Here is a 22,130-nt window from a genome sequence, read left to right on the forward strand (position 1 = left end):
TATGTTATGGTCACTATTCCCTAAAAGACCCCAAACAACAAGGTTGTTAATTAACCCCTTCTCATTGCACAATACCAAATCTAGGATAGCATGTTCCCTAGTCGGCTCCTTGACACACTGGCCTAAAAAAACCATCTCGTACATAGCAAAGGTGAATGTAGAGGAGTTAACCAAATTCTTTACAAGATATGGATTGCCAAAAGAAATACAGTTGGATCAAAGTTCAAATTTCATGTCACAGCTGTTTAAAGAAGCAATGAAGTGCCTAGGAATAAAGCAATTTAGATCATCAGCTTATCACCCTGAATCACAAAGTGCCTTAGAAAAGTGGCATCAGACTTGATGAACTATGATTACAGCATATAGTCAAGAATATCTATGTGATTGGGATTAAGGGATTCTATTCTTATTATTGAAGCTGTCCATGTCCAAATGCAGCAAGACCTGGACAATATCCAGGCTTGGGCTGACAAGTAGCAAGCAACATTTGTGCCACACATGCCAGGCAGTGACCATCTCCAACAAGAGAGAATCCAACCATCGCCCCATGATGTTCAGTGGCATTACCATCACTGAATCCCCCACTATCAGCATCCTGGGGGTTACCATTGATCTGAAACTGCACTGGACTAGATATATAAATACTCTGGCTACAAGAGCAGGTCAGAGGCTAGGAATCCTGTGGTGAGTAACTCACCTCCTACCTCCCCAAAGCCTGTCCACCATCTACAAGGCAAAAGTTAGGAGTGTGATAGCATACTCTCCAATTGCTTGGATGAGTGCAGCTCCAATAACACTCAGGAAGCTTGGCACCAACCAGGACAAAGCAGCTCAATTCATTGGCACTACATCCACAAACATTCACTCCCTCCATCACTGACGCATAGTGGAGCATTGTTTACCATCTACTGGATGCACTGCGGAAACTCACCAAGGCTCCTTAGGTAGCATCTTCCAAACCCACAACCACTGCTAACTAGAAGGAGAAGGGTGGTAGATACATGGGAATGCCACCACGTGGAAAATCCCCTCCAAGCCACTTGCCACCCTGACTTGGAAATATATTGCTGTTCCTTCACTGTTGCTGGGTCTAAATCCCGGAACTCCCTGTGAGTGTACCTACACCACAGAGACTGCAGCTGTTCAAGAAGGCAGCTTACCACCGCCTTCTCAAGGGCAATTTGGGATGAGCAATAAGTGCTGGCCCAGCCAGCGAAGCCCACATCCCATGAGTGAATTTTTTTTTAAAAAAAGTGAGTCAACAGGGTTAATTCCTTTTGAATTAATTTATGATCATGAAGTAAGAGGACTGCTCAAACTGATTAAGTCAAAGTTCTAAAATAACTCTCCTGGATTATGTGACAAAATTAAGTAAGGCGTGTGAACTAGCTCACAAACATTTAAAGATATCACAACAAGTGATTAAGGTAAATGCAGATAAAAGGGCAAAGGCTCGTAGTTTTGTGGCTGGGGAAAAGTGTTAGTATTGTTGCCAGTGCCAGGCGAACCATTGACGGCAAGGTTTGCTGGACTATACCAGATCAAAAAGAGACTGAGTGAGGTAAACTACATAGTGAATACCCCAGATAGAAGAAAGAGTCAGCGAGTGTGCCATGTAAATATGCTTCAAAAAATTCTTTGACAGAGAGGATAAGCAGGAGGGAGATACTGGTAGCTGTATGCAAAGAAAAGGTGGTAGAAAGCCAGGATTCTGAAATTGACCTTCCTTGGATTAAATTGAACAATGAGGAAGTGCTTCAAAGTCCAAATGAAATGTTAGATTATCTTCACAGTGTTGGAGTGCTTTGAAAGAGTTATTGCGGTCACACACAGCAATTTGTGGAAATAAGCTGGGCAAAACAGATTGAGGTGTACATGATGTTGATGTGGGAAATTCAGGTTCAATAAGGTGACATCTATATAGATTAAATCCAGTAAAATTAGTTCAAGTGCGAAAAGAAATTGAACTTATGCTTCAAAATAGAGAGCCCAGTCTCAGTAATTGGAGTTCACCCATTGTAATGATGTAAAAACTGGATGGATCACAAAGACTACACTATGATTATCAGAAAGTGAATGCAGTAACAATAGTAGGTTCATATCCTATTCCATGATTGGAAGATTGTATCAAGAAAGTGGGACAGTCAACATTTATCACAAAAATTGACTTGCTGCGAGGGTTTTGGCAAGTACCCTTATCGGAGAGGGCAAAAGAGATATCAGCTTTTTTGACGCCGGATGATCTACATCAGTGCATGTATGAAAAATGAACCAGCAGCATTTCAAGAGACTAAAAAACAAAGTGATTGAGGGACTCAGCAAATGTGCTGTTTATATTAATGACTTAGTAGTATTCAGTTAAACGTGAGAGGAACATTTACAACATTTAAACGAACTGTTTGATTGACTGAAGGAAACCAATTTGGTTGTAAATTTGGCTAAAAGTGAATTTGAGAAAGTGCAAGCTACATATTTAGGCCACATTATTGGACATGGTCAAGTGGCCCCACGAGATGCAAAAATAAAAGCTATTGTGGAATTCCCAGTGCCTACAGCAAAACAGGAAGTTTTGAGATTTCTAGGCATGAGTGGATTTTATCGGAAGCTCATGCCAAATTTCAGCAGTGTAGTTGTTTCACTGATTGGATTGTTTAAAAAGAGCAGAAAATTCCAATAGTGTCAGAATGCATTTGACAGCTGTGCTAACTACTAAGCCTGTTCTGTCAGCAACTGATTACACAAAGCAGTTTAAGTTGGCTATTGATGCCAGTGATGTGAATGTTAGTGCTGTGTTGCTATAAGATGGTGAACTGGGAATTGAGAAGCCGGTAGGATATTTCTCACGGAAGTTGAACGTACATCAGAAGAAATATTGAGCCATAGAGAAAAAGATTTCAAGTTTGGTGTTAGCTTTGCAGCATTTTGAAGTGTATGTTGCAAACAATTCTTCAGAGACAGTTATATATACTGACCATAATCCTTTGAAGTTTCTGGAAAAGTCTCGGGACAAGATCGCAGACTGTTTAAGTGGAGTTTTTTTATTGCAGCTGTTCAATTTACTAATTATGCATGTGACTGGATAAAAAAATTTAATTGTGGATGCATTGTCAAGAGTTTAGAATTCAAAAGATCTTGGATATAGGTAAATGGAAAATGGACTGGAATGAACTCTTTACAAAAGACTTGTATATATATTTTCATATTTAATGCATGTACACTATAGTATAATAGTTTTGTTTGTATAAATAAATGTAGTAAGGAATACGAAATGGGCTGAGAAAATGAAACTATCTTGTTGAAATTATAATGTTCATTTTTTGCCAATAAGGGTGGTGTGAGAAATGGATTTTTTAAAAAATATTTTTAGGAAATAATGTTGTGTGAAGAAGGCTGTGTGTTTCTATGTGTGTATGATTTAATTAAGCTGGACAGAGATTAATAGGATACAGGTTGACTGTGGGGTTCAAAACATGAAAAGGACAGGGGCGTTAGGTTTGAGGTACAAGTGAATAGGTTAGGTCTAACATTTGCATTTTTAATTAAGTTGAGTGTTTGTTTGAATATCAAAGGGAGGTCAGAGGTCTCAAGAAACATGTTTGCATCTTGCAGGAATCCCATAGGTAAAAAGAAGTGGGGATATCATATTTTATTGACCTGACGGCAAAGACAACATAGAGACATGAAATATTTAATATTTGGAAGGATTTGAGTTTAAAAGAGGCATGAGAACAAGAGAACCTGAGATGAAAGGAGAAAAAGATATTTTAGAGTTACTGTAGCTGTGAGCTATAGTTGTTGAGTTGGAGTTGAGTTGGGAGCTGTTTGCTCTGAGCTGGGAAAATATGCAGGTTTGAATCAGCCAACCCATGAAGCCAGAAAAGTCTTAGGCTGCAAAAAGCAGTTTTATTCTGGTTTGGATTTCCACAGAAGATTGGAAGAGGGTTAAGAGGCCATGTGGTATGCCTCTCTTAAAGCTACATAAGTTTGTCTTGGGTAATATTACTGGATTTTTATAGTTAAACATCTATAAAGGAGTGTAATCCTGGTACAGGTAATCCTGTTTTTGTTTTGGATTTCCAGCATCCGCAGTTTTTTGTTTTTATAAAGGAGTGTTGCCTGGTAGGTGTTTACTTATGTATCTGACCAAGTAGGAAGCCTTTTCGGGGGAAGGTTTTGTAAGACTAAGTTTAACTGTGTGCTTAAACTTTCTTTTACTCTTGTTAATAAAACTTTTAATTTTTAAAATCCCGATATGGACATGGCCCGTAAGCCAAATTTCTCTTTGGGGTTTGGTTTATACAACAGTTAACATCGGCTGTGGTTATTACAACAGACCTGACACCTGCACAGAACTCAGTGTCATCTGTAAATTTGCAGATTGTGCCACCAACACCTACACCGAGATCATTAATAAAGATGGTCGTGTGCAATGGTCCCAACATCGATGACTGATGACTTATTTTAAAAGTGTGTGGTATTAGGGCATGGGGCTTGAGTTTTATGGAGAGACTGCAGAAGCTGTTGGTGTTCTCCTTAAATCCAAGAAGTTTAGAGCATGATATAAAATCATGCATGAATTTTATGGAGAAAAGTAACGGGGCTGATTCCAATAGCAGAAGCATTTACAACCAGTGGACACAGATTTACGATAATTGGCAAAAGCCCAGAGGTGAGATGTGATCTGGAATGTGCCGCCTGAAAGGGCGGTGGAAGCAGATTTAATCAAAGAGCTGGATTAAGTACTTGAAGGAAATAAAGCTATATAGCTCTGGGAAAGGGCAGGGAAGTGAGATTAATTCAGAGCTGACCCATCCATGATGGACCGAGCGGCCTGTTCTTTGCGTATGATTCTATGATGCTGTTAATTTAACTGTGTAGTTTTTGACAACTGAAAGGGATAGAGGATATTTTGAACCAAATGCAGTATAATCTTTGCAACATATATCTGTTCCCAAATTACAGAAATGATGGACTCGTCAACATTCAAACGATTCACAGCAACAGTGGAAAATATCCTGGAAAACTTGGAGGATATGGATTTTACTACGTTAGGTAAGTGTTAACTTTCCATGATTAAGGTATTTCCACTTGTTAGCATGTTGATAACTGGGGGCATATATTTTAACAGATGAATGATGAAAGAGGCTAGGCCTCTTTATGTACCGTGCGCCCTACCAAAAGGTGATATTAGTAGAATACACAATAACTTTTAAAACATACGAGCTAGGTGCAGACGTGGGCCACTCAGCCGCTCAAGCCTGCTCCACCACTCAATGAGATCATGGCTGACCTGATTGTGACCTCAATACCACAGCCCTGATGACCTTTCACCCTTGGCTTATTAAGAATGTGTTTGCCTCTGCCTTAAAAATATTCAAAGACTCTGCTTCCACTGCCTTTTAAGGAAGTGCGTTCCAAGGACTCATGACCCTCAGAGAAACAATTTCTCCCCATCTCAAGTTAAATGGGCAACCCCTTATTTTTAAACAGTGACCCCTAGTTCTAGATTCTTCCACAAGAGGAAACATCCTCTACATCCACCCTGGCAAGACCCCTCAGGATCTTATGTTTCAGTCAAGGCGTCCCTTAGTCATCTAAACTCCAGCAGGTACAAGTCTAGCCTGACCAACCTTTCCCATAACACAAACTGCCTATTCCAGGTATTAGTGTGGTAAACCTTCTCTGAATTGCATCTAATGCCTTTACATCCTTCCTTAAATAAGGAGACTAATACTATACACTGTACTCCAGATGTGGCCTCACCAATGCCTTGTTTAACTGAAGCTTGATCTTCCTACTTTTGTTTTTAATTCCCTTTGCAATAAGTGATGACATTCTATTAGCTTTCCTAATTACTTGCTGTACTTGCACACTAGCCTTTTGTGATTCATGCACTAGGGCACTCAGATCCTCCTGCATCTCAGAGCTCTGCAATCTCTCAACATTTAGGTAATATGCTTCTCGTTTATTCTTCCTGCCAAAATGGACAATTTCACATTTTCCCACATTATACTCCATTTGCTGGATTGTCGCCCATTCACTTAGCCTGTTTACATCCCTTTGTCGCCTCCGCATGTCCTCTTCAGAACTTAGTTTCCTACCTATGTTTGTATCATCCGCAAATTTAGCAACCATACCTTTGGTCCCTTCATCCAAATCATTTGTGTCAAATGTAAAACGAAGAGGCCCCAGCACTGATCCCTGTGGCACATGACTTGCTCAAAGATTGATGTGGAAGAAGAGGGTACTGCTTCGTGGGGTACCAGTATTGAGAAAAGTGGGTTCTGTACCGTTGGGACGGCCTACACGTGAAGCGTGCTGGGGCTGGTGTCCTTGTGAGCCGTATGACTAGGGAAGTAAAGAGGGTTTTAAACTGAATAGTGGGGACAAGGGATTAAATTTGAGAAGACGTGGTAAACCAAAGAGTAAAGAAAAGGCAAGAGAGAAAGGTATTAATGTGGGAAATGATAAACAGACTAACAGGAAGGGATAGAGAGTACAAATTTAAGAGTAAATCAGATAAAGCTAGATGCTACAAGGATAATAAAAGGACAAAACTGAAAGCTCTGTATCTAAACGCACATAGCATTTGAAACAAAACCGATGACCTGATAGCACAAATAGAAATAAATAAGTACGATCATTACAGAGACACGGCTACAGGATGACATAGATTGGGACCTGAATATTGAAGGTACTTGACATTTAAGAAGATCAGGAAGTTAGGAAAAGGTGGAGAGGTGGCTCTGTTAATTAATGATGGTATTAACACATTAGAGAGGGATGAACTAAGTTCAGGAAACCAGGACGGAGAAGCAGTTTGGGTTGAGTTGAAAAATGATAAAGGCAAGAAGTCACTTGTAGGAGTGGTGTACAGGTGCCCTAATTGTAACTACATGGTAGGACAGAACTTAAAGGAAGAGATAATGAGAGCTTGTCAGAAAGGTACAGCGATAATCATGGAGGATTTTAATCTGCATGTAGACTGGAAAAATCAGATGGGGGAAGGTGGCGGAGGTGAGTTCACAGAATAATTTCGGGATAGCTTCTTAGAGCAGCACGTTCAGGAGCCAACCAGAAACAGATTCTATTAGACCTGGTATTGTGCAATGAGATAGGATTAATTCATGATCTCTCACTGAAGACATCCCTAGGTAGCAGCGATCATAACATGAATGAATTTTATATTCAATTTGAGGGAGAAACAAGTGCACCCATGACTAGTATTTCAAACTTAAATAAGGGCAATTTTGAGGGCATGAAAGCAGAGCTAGCTAAAGTGAACTGGCAAATGAGGTTAAGGGATATGTCAATAGAAGTTCAGTGACAGACATTTAAAGGATATTTCAGAATACACAGAATATACACATTCCAGTGAGAGAAAAATTCCAAGAGGAGGACCCATCATCTCTGGTTAACTGAAAAAGTTAAAGCCAGTAGCAAACTTAAAGGAGCACATATAATTATGCAAAAACAGGTGGCAGGTCAGCATTGGAAAGAATATAAAGAACAGCAGTGAATGCCAAATAGATAATTAGAGGGAAAAAGCAGAGTACGAGAGAAAGGTAGCTAGTAATATAAAGACGGATAGTAAGAGTTTCTATAGGTATTTAAATAAGTGAGAGTGACTGCCCTTTATATCAAGGCTGCATTTGACCGAGTGTGGCATCAAGGACCCCTAGCAAATTTCGAGTAGATAGGAATCGGGGAAAACTTGTCGCTGGTTGGAGTCGTACCTAGCACAAAGGAAGATGGTTGTGGTTGTTGGAGGTCAGCCATCTCAGCTCCAGGACATCACTGCAGGAGTCCCTAGGGTAGTGTCCTCGGCCCAAACATCTTCAGTTGCTTCATCAATGACCTTCCTTCCATAATAAGGTCAGAAGTGGAGATGTTCTTTGATGATTGCACAATGTTCACCATTCATAACTCCTCAGATACTGAAGCATTCCATGTCCAAATGCAGCAAGACCTGGGCAATATCTAGGCTTGGGCTGACAAATGGCAAGTAACATTCACATCACAAGTATCAGTCAATGACCATCTCCAACAAGAGAGAATCCAACCATCGTCCCTTGATGTTCAAAGGCATTACCATCACTGAATCCCCCACTATCAACATCCTGGGGGTTACCATTGATCAGAAGCTGAACTGGGCTAGCCATATAAATATTGTGGCTACAAGATCAGGTCAGAGGCTAGGAACCAGTCAGCCTGACGTCGGTAGTGGGGAAAATTCTAGAGTTCATTATAAAAGATTTAATAGCTGAGCACTTGGAAAACAGTGGCAGAATCGGACAGAGTCAGCATGGATTTATGAAAGGGAAATCATGCTTGACAAATCTACTGGAATTTTTCGAGGATGCAACTAATAGAATTGATGGGGGGAGCCAGTAGATGTGGTTTATTTGGACTTTCAGAAGGCTTTCGACAACATATCACAAGAGATTAGTGTGTAAAATTAAAGCGCATGGGATTGGGGGTAGTGTACTGAGATGGATAGAAAAGTGGTTGGCAGACAGGAAATAGAATAGGAATAAATGGGTCTTTTTCCGAATGGCAGGCAGTGACTAGTGGGGTACCGCAGGGATCGGTGCTGGGGCTCCAGCTATTCACAATATATATTAATGATTTAGTTGAGGGAATTAAATGTAATATCTCCGAATTTGCGGATGACACAAAGCTGGGTGGGAGGGTGAGCTGTGAGGAGGATGCAGAGATGCTTCAGTGTGATTTGGACAAGCTGAGTGAGTGGGCAAATGCATGGCAGATGCAGTATAATGTGGATAAATGTGAGGTTATCCACTTTGGTAGCAAGAGCAGGAAGACAGATTATTATCTGAATGGCTATAAATTGAAAGAGGGGAATGTGCAACGAGACCTGGGTGTCCTCATACGCCAGTCGCTGAAGGTAAGCGTGCAGGCACAGCAGGCAGTAAAGAAGTTAAATGGTATGTTGGCTTTCACAGCCAGATGATTTGAGTACAGGAGCAGGGATGTCTTGCTGCAATTATACAGGGCCTTGGTAAGACCTCACTTGGAATATTGTGTACAGCTTTGGTCTCCTTATCTGAGGAAGGATGTTCTTGCTATAGAGGGAGCACAACGAAGATTTACCCGACTGATTCCTGGGATGGCGGGACTGAAATATGAGGAGAGATTGAGTCGGTTAGAATTATATTCACTGGAGTTCAGAAGGATGAGGGGGGATCTCATAGAAACCTATAAAATTCTAACAGGAATAGACAGGGTAGATGCAGGAAAGATGTTCCCGATGGTGGGGGAGTCCAGGGGTCACACTCTGAGGATACGGGGTAGACTGTTTAGGACTGAGATGAGGAGAAATTTCTTCACCTAGAGAGTGGTGAGCCTGTGGAATTTGTTACCACAAAGTAGTTGAGACCAAAACATTGTATGCTTTTAGGGAATTAGATATAGCTCTTGGGGAGAAATGGATCAAAGGATATGGGGAGAAAGTGGGAGCAGGCTATTGAGTTGGATGATCAGCCATGATCATAATGAATGGCCTACTCCTGCTCCTAGTTTCTGTTTCTTCAAAGAACTCCAATAAATTAGTTAAACATCATTTCCCTCTCACAAAACCATGTTGACTCTGCCTGATTGCCTTGAATTTTTCAAGTGCCCTGTTGTAATGTGTTTAATAATTGCTCCTTACATTCTCCCTGTGAGAGATGTTAAGCTAACTGGCCTGTAATTTCCTGCTTTCTCTCTCCTTCCTTTATAGAATACAGGAGTTACATTCGCTATATTCCAATCTCATAGAACCTTCCTCAAATCTAGGGAATTTTGGAAAATTAAAACCAATGCTTCGACTATCTCACCGGCCACTTCTTTTAAGACGTTGGGATGTTGTCCATCGGGAGCTGGGGATTTGTCAGCCTTCAGGTCCAACAATTTGCTCAATACCATTTTCCTGGTGAATGTAAATTTCCTGAGCCCCTCCCTTCCTTCCATTTGCTGATTTACAGCTTTCTGAGATGTTACTTGTATCATCTATAGTAAAGACTGATGCAAAATATCTGTTCAATTCATCTGCCATCTCCTTATTTTCCATTGTTAATTCCCAGACTCTCTTTTTTTGGACCAACGCTCCCTTTGTTAACTCTTTTTTTGCCTATCTATAGAAACTCTTACTATCAATCTCTATATTTCTAGCTAGCTTTCTCTCATGCCCTATTTTTTCCATCCTTATTAATCTTTTTAGTCATTCATTGCTGTTCTTTATATTCTGTCCAATCTTCTGCCCTGCCACCTAACTATGCACAATTATATGCTTTTTCTTTAAGTTTGATACTGTCTTTAATTTTTTAGTTAACCATGGATGGTGGGTCCTCCCTCTTGGAATTTTCTTTCTTGTTGGATTGTATCTATTCTGTGTATTCTGAAATATACCCTTAAACCTCTGCCGTTGCATCAGTACTGACCTATCCCTTAACATACTTGCCAGTTCACTTTAGCTAGCTTTGCTTTCATGCCCTCATAATTGCCCTTACTTAAGTTTAAAATACTAGCCTTGCATCCACTCTTCTCTCTCTCAAACTGAATGTAAAATTCAATCATATATAATGACCTCTGCTACCTAGGGGTACCTTCAGTGAGAGGTCATTTATTAATCCTATGTCGTTGCACAATACCAAGTCGAATATAGCCTACTCTCTGGTTGTTTCCGGAATGTGCTGTTCTAAAACTATTCTGAAATCATTCCATGATCTCCTCATCTAGGCTACCTTTGCCCACCCGATTTTCCCAGTCAATTTGCAGATTAAAATCACCCATGATTATCAACATACTTTTATGACAAGCTCCCATTATTTCTTCCTTTATATCCTATCCTACTCTGTGATTAATGTTAGGGGGCCTGTACACTGCTCCCACAAGTGACTTCATACCTTTATCGTTTCTTATCTCAACCCAAATCACTTCCACATCCTGGCTTGCTGAGCTTCGGTCATCCCTCTCTTATTGTGCTAATACCAGCATTAATTAACAGAGCCACTCTTCCATCTGTTCCTAGCTTCCTGTTTTTCCTAAATGCCATGTACCCTTCGATATTCAGGTCCCGATCTATGTCATCCTGCAGCCATGTCTCTGTAATAGCTATCAGATCGTACTTATTTCTATTTGTGCTATCAATTCATCTGTTTTGTTTTGAATGCTACGTGCATTCAGATACAGAGCCTGTAGCTTTGTCCTTGTATTATTTTTGTAACCTCACCTTATCTGCTGATTTACTCTTAGATTTGTACACTTTGTCGCTGCCTGTCATGGTCTCTTTATCATTTCCCATATTGGCATTCGACAAAGGCATTCAATAAGGTCACATCAAAGGTTACTACACAACATAAGAACTCATGGTGTAGACGGTGACATGACAGCATGGATAGAAGATTTGCTAGCTAGCAGGAAGCTGGGATAAATGGGTCATTTTCATATTGGCAAGCTGTAACTAGTGAACTGCCACAGGAACCAGTGCTGGGGCTTCAACTGTTTACAATCTACATCGATGACTTGGATGAATGTATCTGTATTTAATGTATTTTCTGATGACATGATAGGTAAGTAAGTTGTCAAGAGTACATCGAGACTACACAGGGATTAAGTAATGGGCAAAATGTTGGCAGATCTAGTGAAATGTGGCAAAATGTGAACTTGTCCACTTTGGCATGAAGAATAGTAAGCAGTATATTATTTGATTGGAGACTGCAGAACTCTTACAGTATAGAGGGATCTGGGTGTCCTGGTACATGGATCTCAAAAAGTTGTTTTGCAGGTGCAGCAAGTGACTATAAAGGCAAATGGAATGTTGGTGTTTATTGTGAGGAGAATTGAGTATGAAAGTGGGGAAGGTTTGTTACAGTTGTACATAGCCTTAATGAGATCATATTTGGAGTACTGTGTAAAGTTTTGGTCTCCTTACTTAAAAAAGGATATAGTTGCATTAGAGGCAGTTCAGAGAAGGTTCAAGCAAAATACTGCGGATGTTGGAAATCTAAAACAAAAACAAAAATACCTGGAAAAAACTCAGACCTGCTGAGTTTTTCCAGTTATTTTTGTTTTTGTTCAGAGAAGGTTCATCTGGCTGACTCCTGGGATGAAAGGGTTCTCTTATGAGGAAAGGTTGAGCTGGTTGGGCTTATAACAATTGGAGTTTAGAAGAATGAAACATAAAGACCCTGAGGAGCCTTGACAGGTTTGATGCTGAGAGGATGTTTTCCCTCAAGGGGGGGAATCTAGAACTAGGGGACACCGTTTAAAAAAATATAGGGATCCTGCTTAAGACAGAGATGGGGAGAAATGTTTTTCTGAGGGTCGTTCGTCTGGAATTCTTCCCCAGAGAGCAATGGAGACTGGGTCATTGAGTATATTCAAGGCTGAGTTAGACAAGATCAGGGTTATGGGAGCTAGACAGGGAAGTGGAGTTGAGGCCACATTTAAATCAGCAATGATCATATTGAATAGAGGAGCAAGCTTGAGGGGCCAAGGCTAAAATACCCTGGTCCAAGTATTGTTCCAAGAAACTGTCCTGATGCTCTGAGCTCCTCCTCCAGGTTAGCTTTGCCAATTTGATTCATACTTTACTTACAGGCCCCCATTATTCCTTGATTTATACTCTGTCCTGCAATATAGCTTTTTAAAAATTCGTTCATGGGATATGAGCATTGATGGCTAGACCAGCAATTGTTGTCTGCCCTAATTGCCCTTGAATTGAGTGGCTTGCTAGGCCTTTTCAGAGTGCATTTAAGCGTCAACCACATTGCTGTGGGTCTGGAGCTAGATGTAGGCCAGACCAGGTTTCCTTCCCTAAAGGACATGAGTGAACCAGATGAGTTTTTACAACCATTGACAATGGGTTTTTATGGCCATAATTAGACTTTTAAGTCCAGATTTTTATTGAATTTGTGGGATTTGCCATGGTGGGATTTGAACCTGGGTGCCCAGAGCATTAGCTTGGGTTTCTGGATTACCAGTCCAGTGACAATACCAATATTGCATCGCCTCGCCTGTCAGTAGGCCTATAAAGCATTCAAACTGTTGGCTTCTTTCCTTTGCTATTCTTATCTCTACCCAACCTGATGCTCTGTCTTAATTCTCATCAGAAAAGAACGAGAAGACATGAAACATTTTTTAACATAACAGATTGTGGTAACCTGAAACGCACTGCTCCACAGGGTGGCAAAGCAGGTTTAGTGGAAACATTCAATCTGGAATTTGATAAAATACTTTAACAAGATTAATGTTACAGAGCTATGGAGAAAGAGCAGACATACCAGATTAACTGGAAAGCTCTAACAAAGAACTGGCATGGGTGTGCTGGGCTGAATGACCTCCTGTATTGTATCATTCTATGATGTTGATGCTGAGGAGCTTGTGTCATCCAAGACTAGATATTGGACAAAAACAAAAAACTGCGGATGCTGGAAATCCAAAACAAAAACAGAATTACCTGGAAAAACTCAGCAGGTCTGGCAGCATCGGCGGAGTAGAAAAGAGTTGAAGTTTCGAGTCCTCATGACCCTTCAACAGAACTGTTCTGTTGAAGGGTCATGAGGACTCGAAACGTCAACTCTTTTCTTCTCCGCCGATGCTGTCAGACCTGCTGAGTTTTTCCAGGTAATTCTGTTTTTGTTTTAGATATTGGACAAGCAGGCTGACAAATAGAGGCTTTTAGAGTGGATCCTGAAGAAAATCATAGAGAGAGAACTGACCATAAGACGGAGGAGCAGAAGTAGGCCATTCGGCCCATCGAGCCTGCTCCGCCATTCAGTGAGGTCATGGCTGATCTGATAATCCTCAACTCCACTTTCCTGCCTTTTCCCTGTAACCCTTGATTCCCTTACTGATTAAAAATCAGTCTGTCTCTGCCTTGAATATACTTAACAACCCAGCCTCTACAGCCCTCTGTGGTAAAGAATTCTACAGATTCACTACCCTCTGAGAGAAGTTATTCTGCCTCACCTCTATCTTAAATGGGTGACCCCTTACTCTGAGATTATGCCCTCTGGTCCTAGATTCTTCCACAAAGGGAAGCAACCTCTCAGCATCTACCCTGTCAAGACCCCCAAGAATCTTTTATGTTTCAAATACCTCCCATTCTTAACGCCAGTGAGTACAGGCCCAACCTACTCAACCTCTCCTCATAAGAAAATCCCTCCATACCCCAGATCAACCTAATGAACCTTCTCTGGACTGCCTCAAATGCCAGTTTATCTTTAAGGAGACCAAAACTGTTCACAGTATTCAAGGTGTGATCTAACTGGTGCCTTGTATAGTTTTAGCAAAATTTCCCTATTTTTATACTCCATTCCCTTCGAAATAAAGGTCAATATTCCATTTACCTTCCCTATTACCTGTTGAACTTGTATGCTAGCTTTTTGGGATTCATGCACGAGGATTCCCAAATCCCTCAGTGCTGCAGCCTTCTGCAGTCTATCTCTAATTAAATAACATTCAGCTCCTCTATTCTTCTTGCCAAAGTGCAAAACCTCTCATTTTCCCACATCGTATTCCATCTGCCAAGTTTTTGCCCATTCGCTTAACCTGTCTATATCCTTCTGTAGACTCTGTCATCCTCACCACTTGTCTTCCCACCTGTTTTTGTGTCCTTCGCAAACTTGGCGATAGTTCATTCACTTCCCTCATCTAAGTCATTAACATATATTGTAAATAATTGTGGCCCTGGCACTGATCCCTGTAGCACTCCTCCAGTTACAGATTGCCATAATGAAAATGCCCCCCTTATCCCAACTCTGTCCCCTATTAATTAGCCAATTCTCTATCCATGCTGATAAAATACCCCCAACTTAATGGGCTCTTATTAAGCAGCCTAATGTGTGAAACATTATCAAAAGACTTGGAAATCCAAATATATTACATCTACTGGTTCCTCTTTATCTATCCTGCTTGTTACCACAAATAACTCTAATAAATTTGTCAGGCATGATTTCCCCTTTGTGAAGCTATGCTGACTCTGCTTGACTATATTATGCCTTTCTAAATGCTCTGCTATTACATCCTTTATATTAGACTCCAACATTTTCCAAAAGACAGATAGTTACCTGTTTTCTGTCTCCCTTTCTCTCCCCCACTTTTGAGTAAGGGCGTTATATTGGCAGTTTTCCAAGCTTCTGGTACTTTTCCAGAATCTAAGGATTCTTGGAAGATCATTACCAGTGCATCCGTTATTTGTGTAGCTACTTCCTTTAATATCTTAGGATGCAACTCATCAGGTCCAGGGGACTTACTGGCCATTAGCCCCATTAATTTCCCTCGTACCTTTGCTCTAGTGATAATTATGATAGTTATTGTATTTTTTTCCTCCCCCACTTTTGCACATTGATTATTTAGTATTTTTGGAATGCTATTAGTGTCTTCTACAGTGAAGACTGTTGCAAAGTATTTATTCAACTCCTCTGCCATTTCCTGGTTCCCCATTATTATTTCCCCAGCCTCATTGTCGAAGAAGCCTATATTGACTTTGGCCTCCCTCTTTCTTTTTATATATTTAAAGAAGTCCTTACTGTCTGTTTTATATTACTTGATAGTTTACCCTCAAAGTTTGTTTTCTCCCTTTTTTTTTGGTCATCTTTTGTTGGTTTTTAAGACTTTCCCAATCCTCTTGCTTACCACTAATCTTTGGCACATTGTATGTTTTTACTTTCAATTTGGCACTATCCTTAAATTCCTTGGTTAACCATGGTTGGTTTATCCCCTCCCTACAATCCTTCTTTCTCACTGGGATATATCTTCGTTGTGAGTCATGAACTATTTTCTTAAATGTCTGCCATTGTCAATCAACCGTCTTTTCTGCTAAACTCCTTTCCCAGTCCACTCCAGCCAACTCTGTCCTCATTCCTTTGTGATTACCCTTATTTAAGTTTAGCAGAGTTGTTTCCAACCCAAGTTTCTCACACTCAAACTGAATGCTAAATTCTACCATGTTTTGGTCAATTTTTCCCAGGGGATCTTTTACTCTGACATCATTTATTAAACCTGCTTCATTACACATTACCATTTCCAAAATAGCCTGATCCCTGGTTGGATCCACAACATATTGTTCTAGGAAACTGTCCTGAATATACTCTATGAATTCTTGCTCATGGCTACCTCTACCAATTTGATTTTCCCAATCTACATGAAGATTAAAGTCACCCGTGATTAATTTACTGCCTTTTCTATATGCCCTCCTGATTTATTCTCTGTCCTACGGTATAGCTACTGTTAGGGGGCCTAAATATGATTCCCACCAGTGTCATCTTCCCCTTGTTGTTTCTTACCTCCACCCATATGGATTCTACATCTTCCAATCCCAAATCATTTCTTGCCAACGTACTTATTCCATCTAGTACTAACAAAGCTTCCCCACCATCCTTTCCTTCCTGTCTGTCCTTTCGAAAAGTCACATGCCCCTGTATATTTAGTTCCCAGCTTTGATCTCCTTGTAACCATGTCACTGTATTGGCTATAAGATCATACCCATTAATCTCTATTTGTGCCGTGAATTCATTTATTTTGTTCTGACTGCTACGTGCATTTAAGTAAGGAGCCATTAATTTTGCATTTTCATCATTTTTTCTCTCTTTGGCCCCATTTACTGCTTTTTTTTGTGTTTGTACACTGTCCCTTCCTGTCACACTCCAGGCATCAATACCTAAATAGCTACCCTGCAATGCTGCCATATCCTTTTGCTTTGAATGCCTAGGTATCCCCTCTCCAGAACCCACCCCCCTTACCCCCCCATTTAGTTTAAACCCCCTCTACAGCCCGTTATTCGATTCACCAGGACACTGGTCCCAGCATGGTTCAAGTGAAGCCCGTCCAATTGGAACAGCTCCCTTCCACCCCAGTACTGGTGCCAGTGCCCCATGAACTGAAACCCATTCCTCCCACACCAACCTTTGAGCTACACATTTAACTCCTTGATTTTATGTACCATATGCCAGTTTGCCCATGGCTCAGGTAGTAGTCCTGAGATTATTACCTTGAAGGTTCTGCTTTTTAATTTAGCTCCTAACTGGTCAAACTTTTTTCAGCAGAACCTCCTTTCTAGACCTATCAGTTTCATTGGTACCAACGTGGACAATGACAACTGGATCCCTCCCCTCCCACCCCCAAGTTCCTCTCCAGCCCTGAGGGGACATCCTTAACCCTGGCACCAGGCAGGCAACACAGTCTTCGGGAATCACGCTGACGTCTGCAGAGAAAAGTATCTATCCCCCTAATTATACTGTCCCCTAGCACTACTAAGTTTCTATATCCTCCCCCCACTTGAATGGCTCCCTCTACCACGGTGCGTGGTCAGTTCACTCATCCTTCCTGCAGTCCCTGCTCTCATCCACACAGCTTGCAAGAACCTCCATAAGACATAGGAGCAGAAATTAGGCCACTAGGCCCATCGAGTCTGCTCCGCCATTCAATCTGATAAGTTTCTTAACCCCATTCTCCCGCCTTCTCCCCGTAACCTTCGATCCCCTTACCAATCAAGAACCTATCTATCTCGGTCTTAAATACACTCAATGACCTGGCCTCCACAGCCTTCTGTGGCAATGAATTCCATAGATTCACCACTCTCTGGCTAAAGAAGTTTCTCCTCATCTCTGTTCTAAAAGATCTTCCCTTTACTTTGAGGCTGTGCCCTCGGGTCCTAGTCTCTCCTACTAATGGAAACATCTTCCCCATAACCTCGTAACTGTTGCAGGGGCCAAGGCTCCTCGAATGCTACCACCTTGGTCCCCATACCTGCTTCATCTGCAGTCAGAACATCCTGTCCCTGATCACAGACCAAAGTTGAATTATCTAATTATTTGAGGGCTGTGACCACCTCCTGGAGCAAAGTGTCCAGATAACTTTCCCCCTCCCTGATGTGGCGCAATGTCTGCTGCTCAGACTCTAGCCCCTTAATTCAGATCTAAAGTTCCTCAAGTTACAGATGTGTTCGCTCTGTATCACCTTAGTGTCCACCATTTCCCACATGCTGCAGCAGCAACACATCACCCGTTCTGCCATTACTATCGTATTTTATTTAATTACTTAATTACTCTAGCATCTCTGCTCTTTACACTTGAAGAATCCTCCACTCTTCACTATAAATATTGTTACAGACCAGGAGTGATCTTATATTTAAGCTATTTTTATGAAAAAGAAAAAAAGACCAGAGACCTAAACACAAACTAAAGATCTTACTTTTACTTTAAAGACTAGAATTACTCACCAACCCTACTCAGCAAACAGCTGCCCTCCACAGTCCTTAATGGTCTCTCTCTCTTTTTGTTAATGGCCCCGCTGCTTTTCACACACACTCACTGTTAATGGCCCAGCTGCTTTTCACATACACTCAATGTTAATGGCCCCGCTGCTTTTCTCACACTCTCACTGTTAACGGCCCTGCTGCTTTTCTCACACTCTCACTGTTAATGGCCCAGCTGCTTTTCACACGCACTCACTGTTAATGGCCCCGCTGCTTCTCTCGCACCCTCTCATTGTTAATGGCCGCACTACTCCTCGCACCCTCCCTGTTAATGGCTCCACTGCTCCTCTCATTCTCTCACTGTTGAGCGCCCCACTGCTCCTCTCGCAATCTCACTGTTAATGGCCCCGTAGCTGCTCTTGCACACTCACTGTTAAGGACATAATGTCATGAGCATTTATGTGGAAACTTTCCCCATGTGTGAGAGTTATGTTGCCAAAAGAGAGCATGTGGATTGAGAAGAGAAAAGGCATGCATAGAACAAGTCAAGGAAGGATCGCAGTGACAGAAGATGCAGTTCCTGTCTGTTGCTGAGAAGTAATAGAGGCCAGGCTGGAGCTGTATAAATGGGGAGCCAGACTTGGAGCTGGGTAGATTTAAAAAAAAGAGAAAGCAATTGGGAGAAGACACATGGGTTGAGGGTGGATATTTTGGGGTAGGATGGGTGTCTGGTTTTACTGGTTAACAGATAAGAGGTGAATTTCACAGGTGAGCTGAGAAAGATCTGAAGGAGTTAACTACTAAGCCACAAAAAAAGCAGGGGTACAAAGTTAAATTGTTAATTTGTGGTGGCATGGTGTGGTGGCAGAGGCAGCTGCATAGAAACTAAAACCCATGAGTTCTTTGCATTTAGAGAAGATAGTGGCAATAGTGAGGGAGAATTGTTATAGGAAAAATAATTGGATTACCCTTGTGTTCTGAGGCGACTGAAATAATGAACTATTTTGTCAATGTTTGAGGCCTCATGCATAATTGCCAATCGATCTTGCCAACTTAGTAGGATGGAGACTGAGCTGGGAACTGGAGAAATAGCGAGAGTACAGGGCAAATATGTCCTCGTAAAGGCAAAGTGGGGGACCAAGTCTGGAGAACCCTGGATGTCAAGGGCATAAAGTTTAGGATTAAGGAAAAAAGAGAAGTTTATGGCAGATACCGAGGGCTTAATAAGCAGAGTCCCTAGACGAGTGTAAAAAGTGCAGGGGGGATCTTAAAAGGAAATTAGGAAAGCTAAGAGAGTACATGAGAAAGCATTGGTGGGCAGAATAAAGGAAAACACAAAGGGTTTTTTAAATATATGAAGAGCAAGAGGAAAGCGTAGGGCCAATTGGGGACCATAGAGGTAATCTGTGTGTGGTCCTGGAATCCGTGGGTACAGTCCTCAATGAATACTTGCATCGGTCTTCACATTGGAAAAGGATGATGCAGATATATACATCAGGGTGGAGGACTATGAAGAATTAGAGGAAATTAACAGAGAGAGAGGAGGTACTAGCGGTTTTAGTGGCCTTAAAGGTGGATAAATCCCCAGGACCGGATGAGATGTTTCTCAGGCTGTTGAGGGAGGCAAGGGAAGATATATCAGGGGCCCTGGAAGTAATTTTTAAATCTTCTCTGGCCACAGGTGAGGTGCTGGAGGACTGCTAATGTTGGCCCATTATTTAAAAAAAGGAGGAAGAAATAGACCAGGAAATTACGGGCCAGTCAGTCTAACCTCAGTGGTGAGGAAGTTACTAGGAAAAACGACCGAATATATCCGCATTTGGAGAGACACGGATTAATCAGGGATAGTCAGTATGAATTTGTTAAGGGAAGGCTGTGTTTGACAAACGAGATCAAATTTTTTTGTGGAAGTAACCAGGAGTGTTGATGAGAGGAGGGTAATGCATTTGATGTGGTCTACATGGACTTTAGCAAGGCTTTTGATAATGTCCCTCATGGCAGACTGGTCAAGAAAGTAAGAGCCCATGGGATCCAAGGCAAAGTGGCACGTTGGATCCAAAATTGGCTGAGAGGCAGGAAGCAGAGGATGATGGTAGAGGGATGTTTCTGTGACTTGGAAGTCTGTTTCCTGTGGGGTTCTGCAGGGCTCAATGCTGGGGCCCTTGCTGTTTGTGGTGTACATAAATGATTTGGACTTAAATATAGGGGGTATGATCAAAAGGTTTGCGGATGACATGAAAATCAGTAGGATGGTAAATAGTGAGGAGGATAGCCGTAATCTTTAGGAGGATATCAATGGACTGGTCAGGTGGGCAGAGCAGTGGCAAATGGAATTCAATTCGGAAAAATGTGTGGTAATGTGCTTGGGAAGGGATTACACTATGAATGGTAGGACCCTGGGAAGTACTGAAGATCAGAGGGTTCTTGGTGTGCATATTCACAGATCCCTGAAGTTAGCAGGGCAGGTAGATAGGTGGTTAAGAAGGCATATGGGATACTTGCCTTTATTAGCCAAGGCGTAGAATGCAAGAGCAGGGAGATTATGCTGGAACTGTACAAAATTCTTGTTAGGCCACAATTGGAGTACTGTGTGCAGTTCTGGTCACCACATTATAGGAAGGATGTGATTGCACTGGAGATTTACCAGGATGCTGCCTTGGCTGGAGGGCCTGAGCTATGAGGAAAGATTGGATAGGCTGGGGTTGTTTTCCTTGGAGCAACGAAGGTTGAGAGGGACCTGATAGTGGTGTTATAAGATTGAGGGGCATAGATAGGGTTGATAGGAAGGCACTATTTCCATTAGTAGAGGGGCCAATAACCAAGGGGCATAGGTTTAAGATAAGAGGTAGAAGGCTAATAGGAGAAATTTTTTCGCCCAGAGGGTGGTGGGAGTCTGGAACTCACTGCCTGAAAGGACGGTTGAGTCAGAAACTCTCCTAACATTTAAATATTTACTTGCATTGCCATAGCCTCCAGGGTTATGCGCCAAGTGCTGGAAAATGCAATTAGTGTAGTCAGATCTTTGTTGACCGGCATGGACACAATGGGCTGAATGACCTCTTTCTGTGCTGTAAACGTCTGAGTCTATGAATACATACTTATCCAGTTTGAAATGGATGGGGAAGGGCAGATGTAAAATGAATTGGGGAGGTGGGGTAGAGGTGAGAAGAAATCAGTCCAAAAAGAGAAAACTGAAGCCAGCAGGTAATGATGGAATGAAGTCCTTTATAGACATTTGGGGCCAATTCGAAGCAGCCACCAGCCTGCTGTAGAGGGAGACCCAGTGACAAGCTAGAGAAGATTCAGATAAAGAGCTTGTGTTGGCCAAGGCACTTGTGGAAATTTTCAGGGATGTAATCACCAATTGATTCAGGTCAACCTGATTGCCATCCTCTCCACAGGTGAAGATGATGAGTTACCTCAGGAGTTATTACTGGGCAAACAACAGCTGAATGAATTGAGCAGCGAATCTGCCAAGATCAAAGCTATGGGCATCATGGATCGGGTATGTATTGCACCCTAAATTGCTTTAATTGGAAGGAAGAGCTTTAAACCATCACTTCTGTAAATCAGGCAACAGATTGGCAGTCTGACTTATGTACCTGCTAGTTGATATCAGTATCTGAGAATGCATGTAGTGATTATATTTAAAAACTGTCTCCCTGTGCCACTGTTTGGCCCTTCACAAAGGTGGCACAATAGCAAAATCATGATACTGAAGATGGATTTAAAAAAAAATTTTTTTGGAATATGGTGGTATTCTGTAAAGAACGGTGTATGTGTGTAATTAACGGGGGTGAAGGTTAATAAAGACAGCTTGCCTATAGGAGCAGAGAGATGAAACTTAAAGGGGTTAGATGCAAGCATTTGTAATGAGAGACCATGGTGAAGTTGAATATATGAGTTAATAGGTTGGGTTTTAAAATTT

At 41.6% G+C, this 22,130-nt stretch overlaps 1 protein-coding gene across 7 annotated transcripts in view; it reads left to right on the forward strand.

Annotated features, from left to right (window-relative positions):
* LOC121276953 (nipped-B-like protein) overlaps positions 1–22,130 on the forward strand; it is a 554,475-nt gene that overhangs the window by 285,968 nt on the left and 246,377 nt on the right. For all 7 annotated transcript variants that reach the window (XM_041185678.1, XM_041185679.1, XM_041185683.1 and 4 more), the window contains 2 exons: positions 4,963–5,052; positions 21,604–21,707. In XM_041185678.1, the coding sequence (XP_041041612.1) occupies positions 4,963–5,052; positions 21,604–21,707 (194 nt within the window). The remainder of the gene's footprint in view (positions 1–4,962; positions 5,053–21,603; positions 21,708–22,130) is intronic.

The sequence above is a fragment of the Carcharodon carcharias genome, chromosome 4, assembly GCF_017639515.1.
Source record: "Carcharodon carcharias isolate sCarCar2 chromosome 4, sCarCar2.pri, whole genome shotgun sequence".
NCBI lineage: Eukaryota > Metazoa > Chordata > Chondrichthyes > Lamniformes > Lamnidae > Carcharodon > Carcharodon carcharias.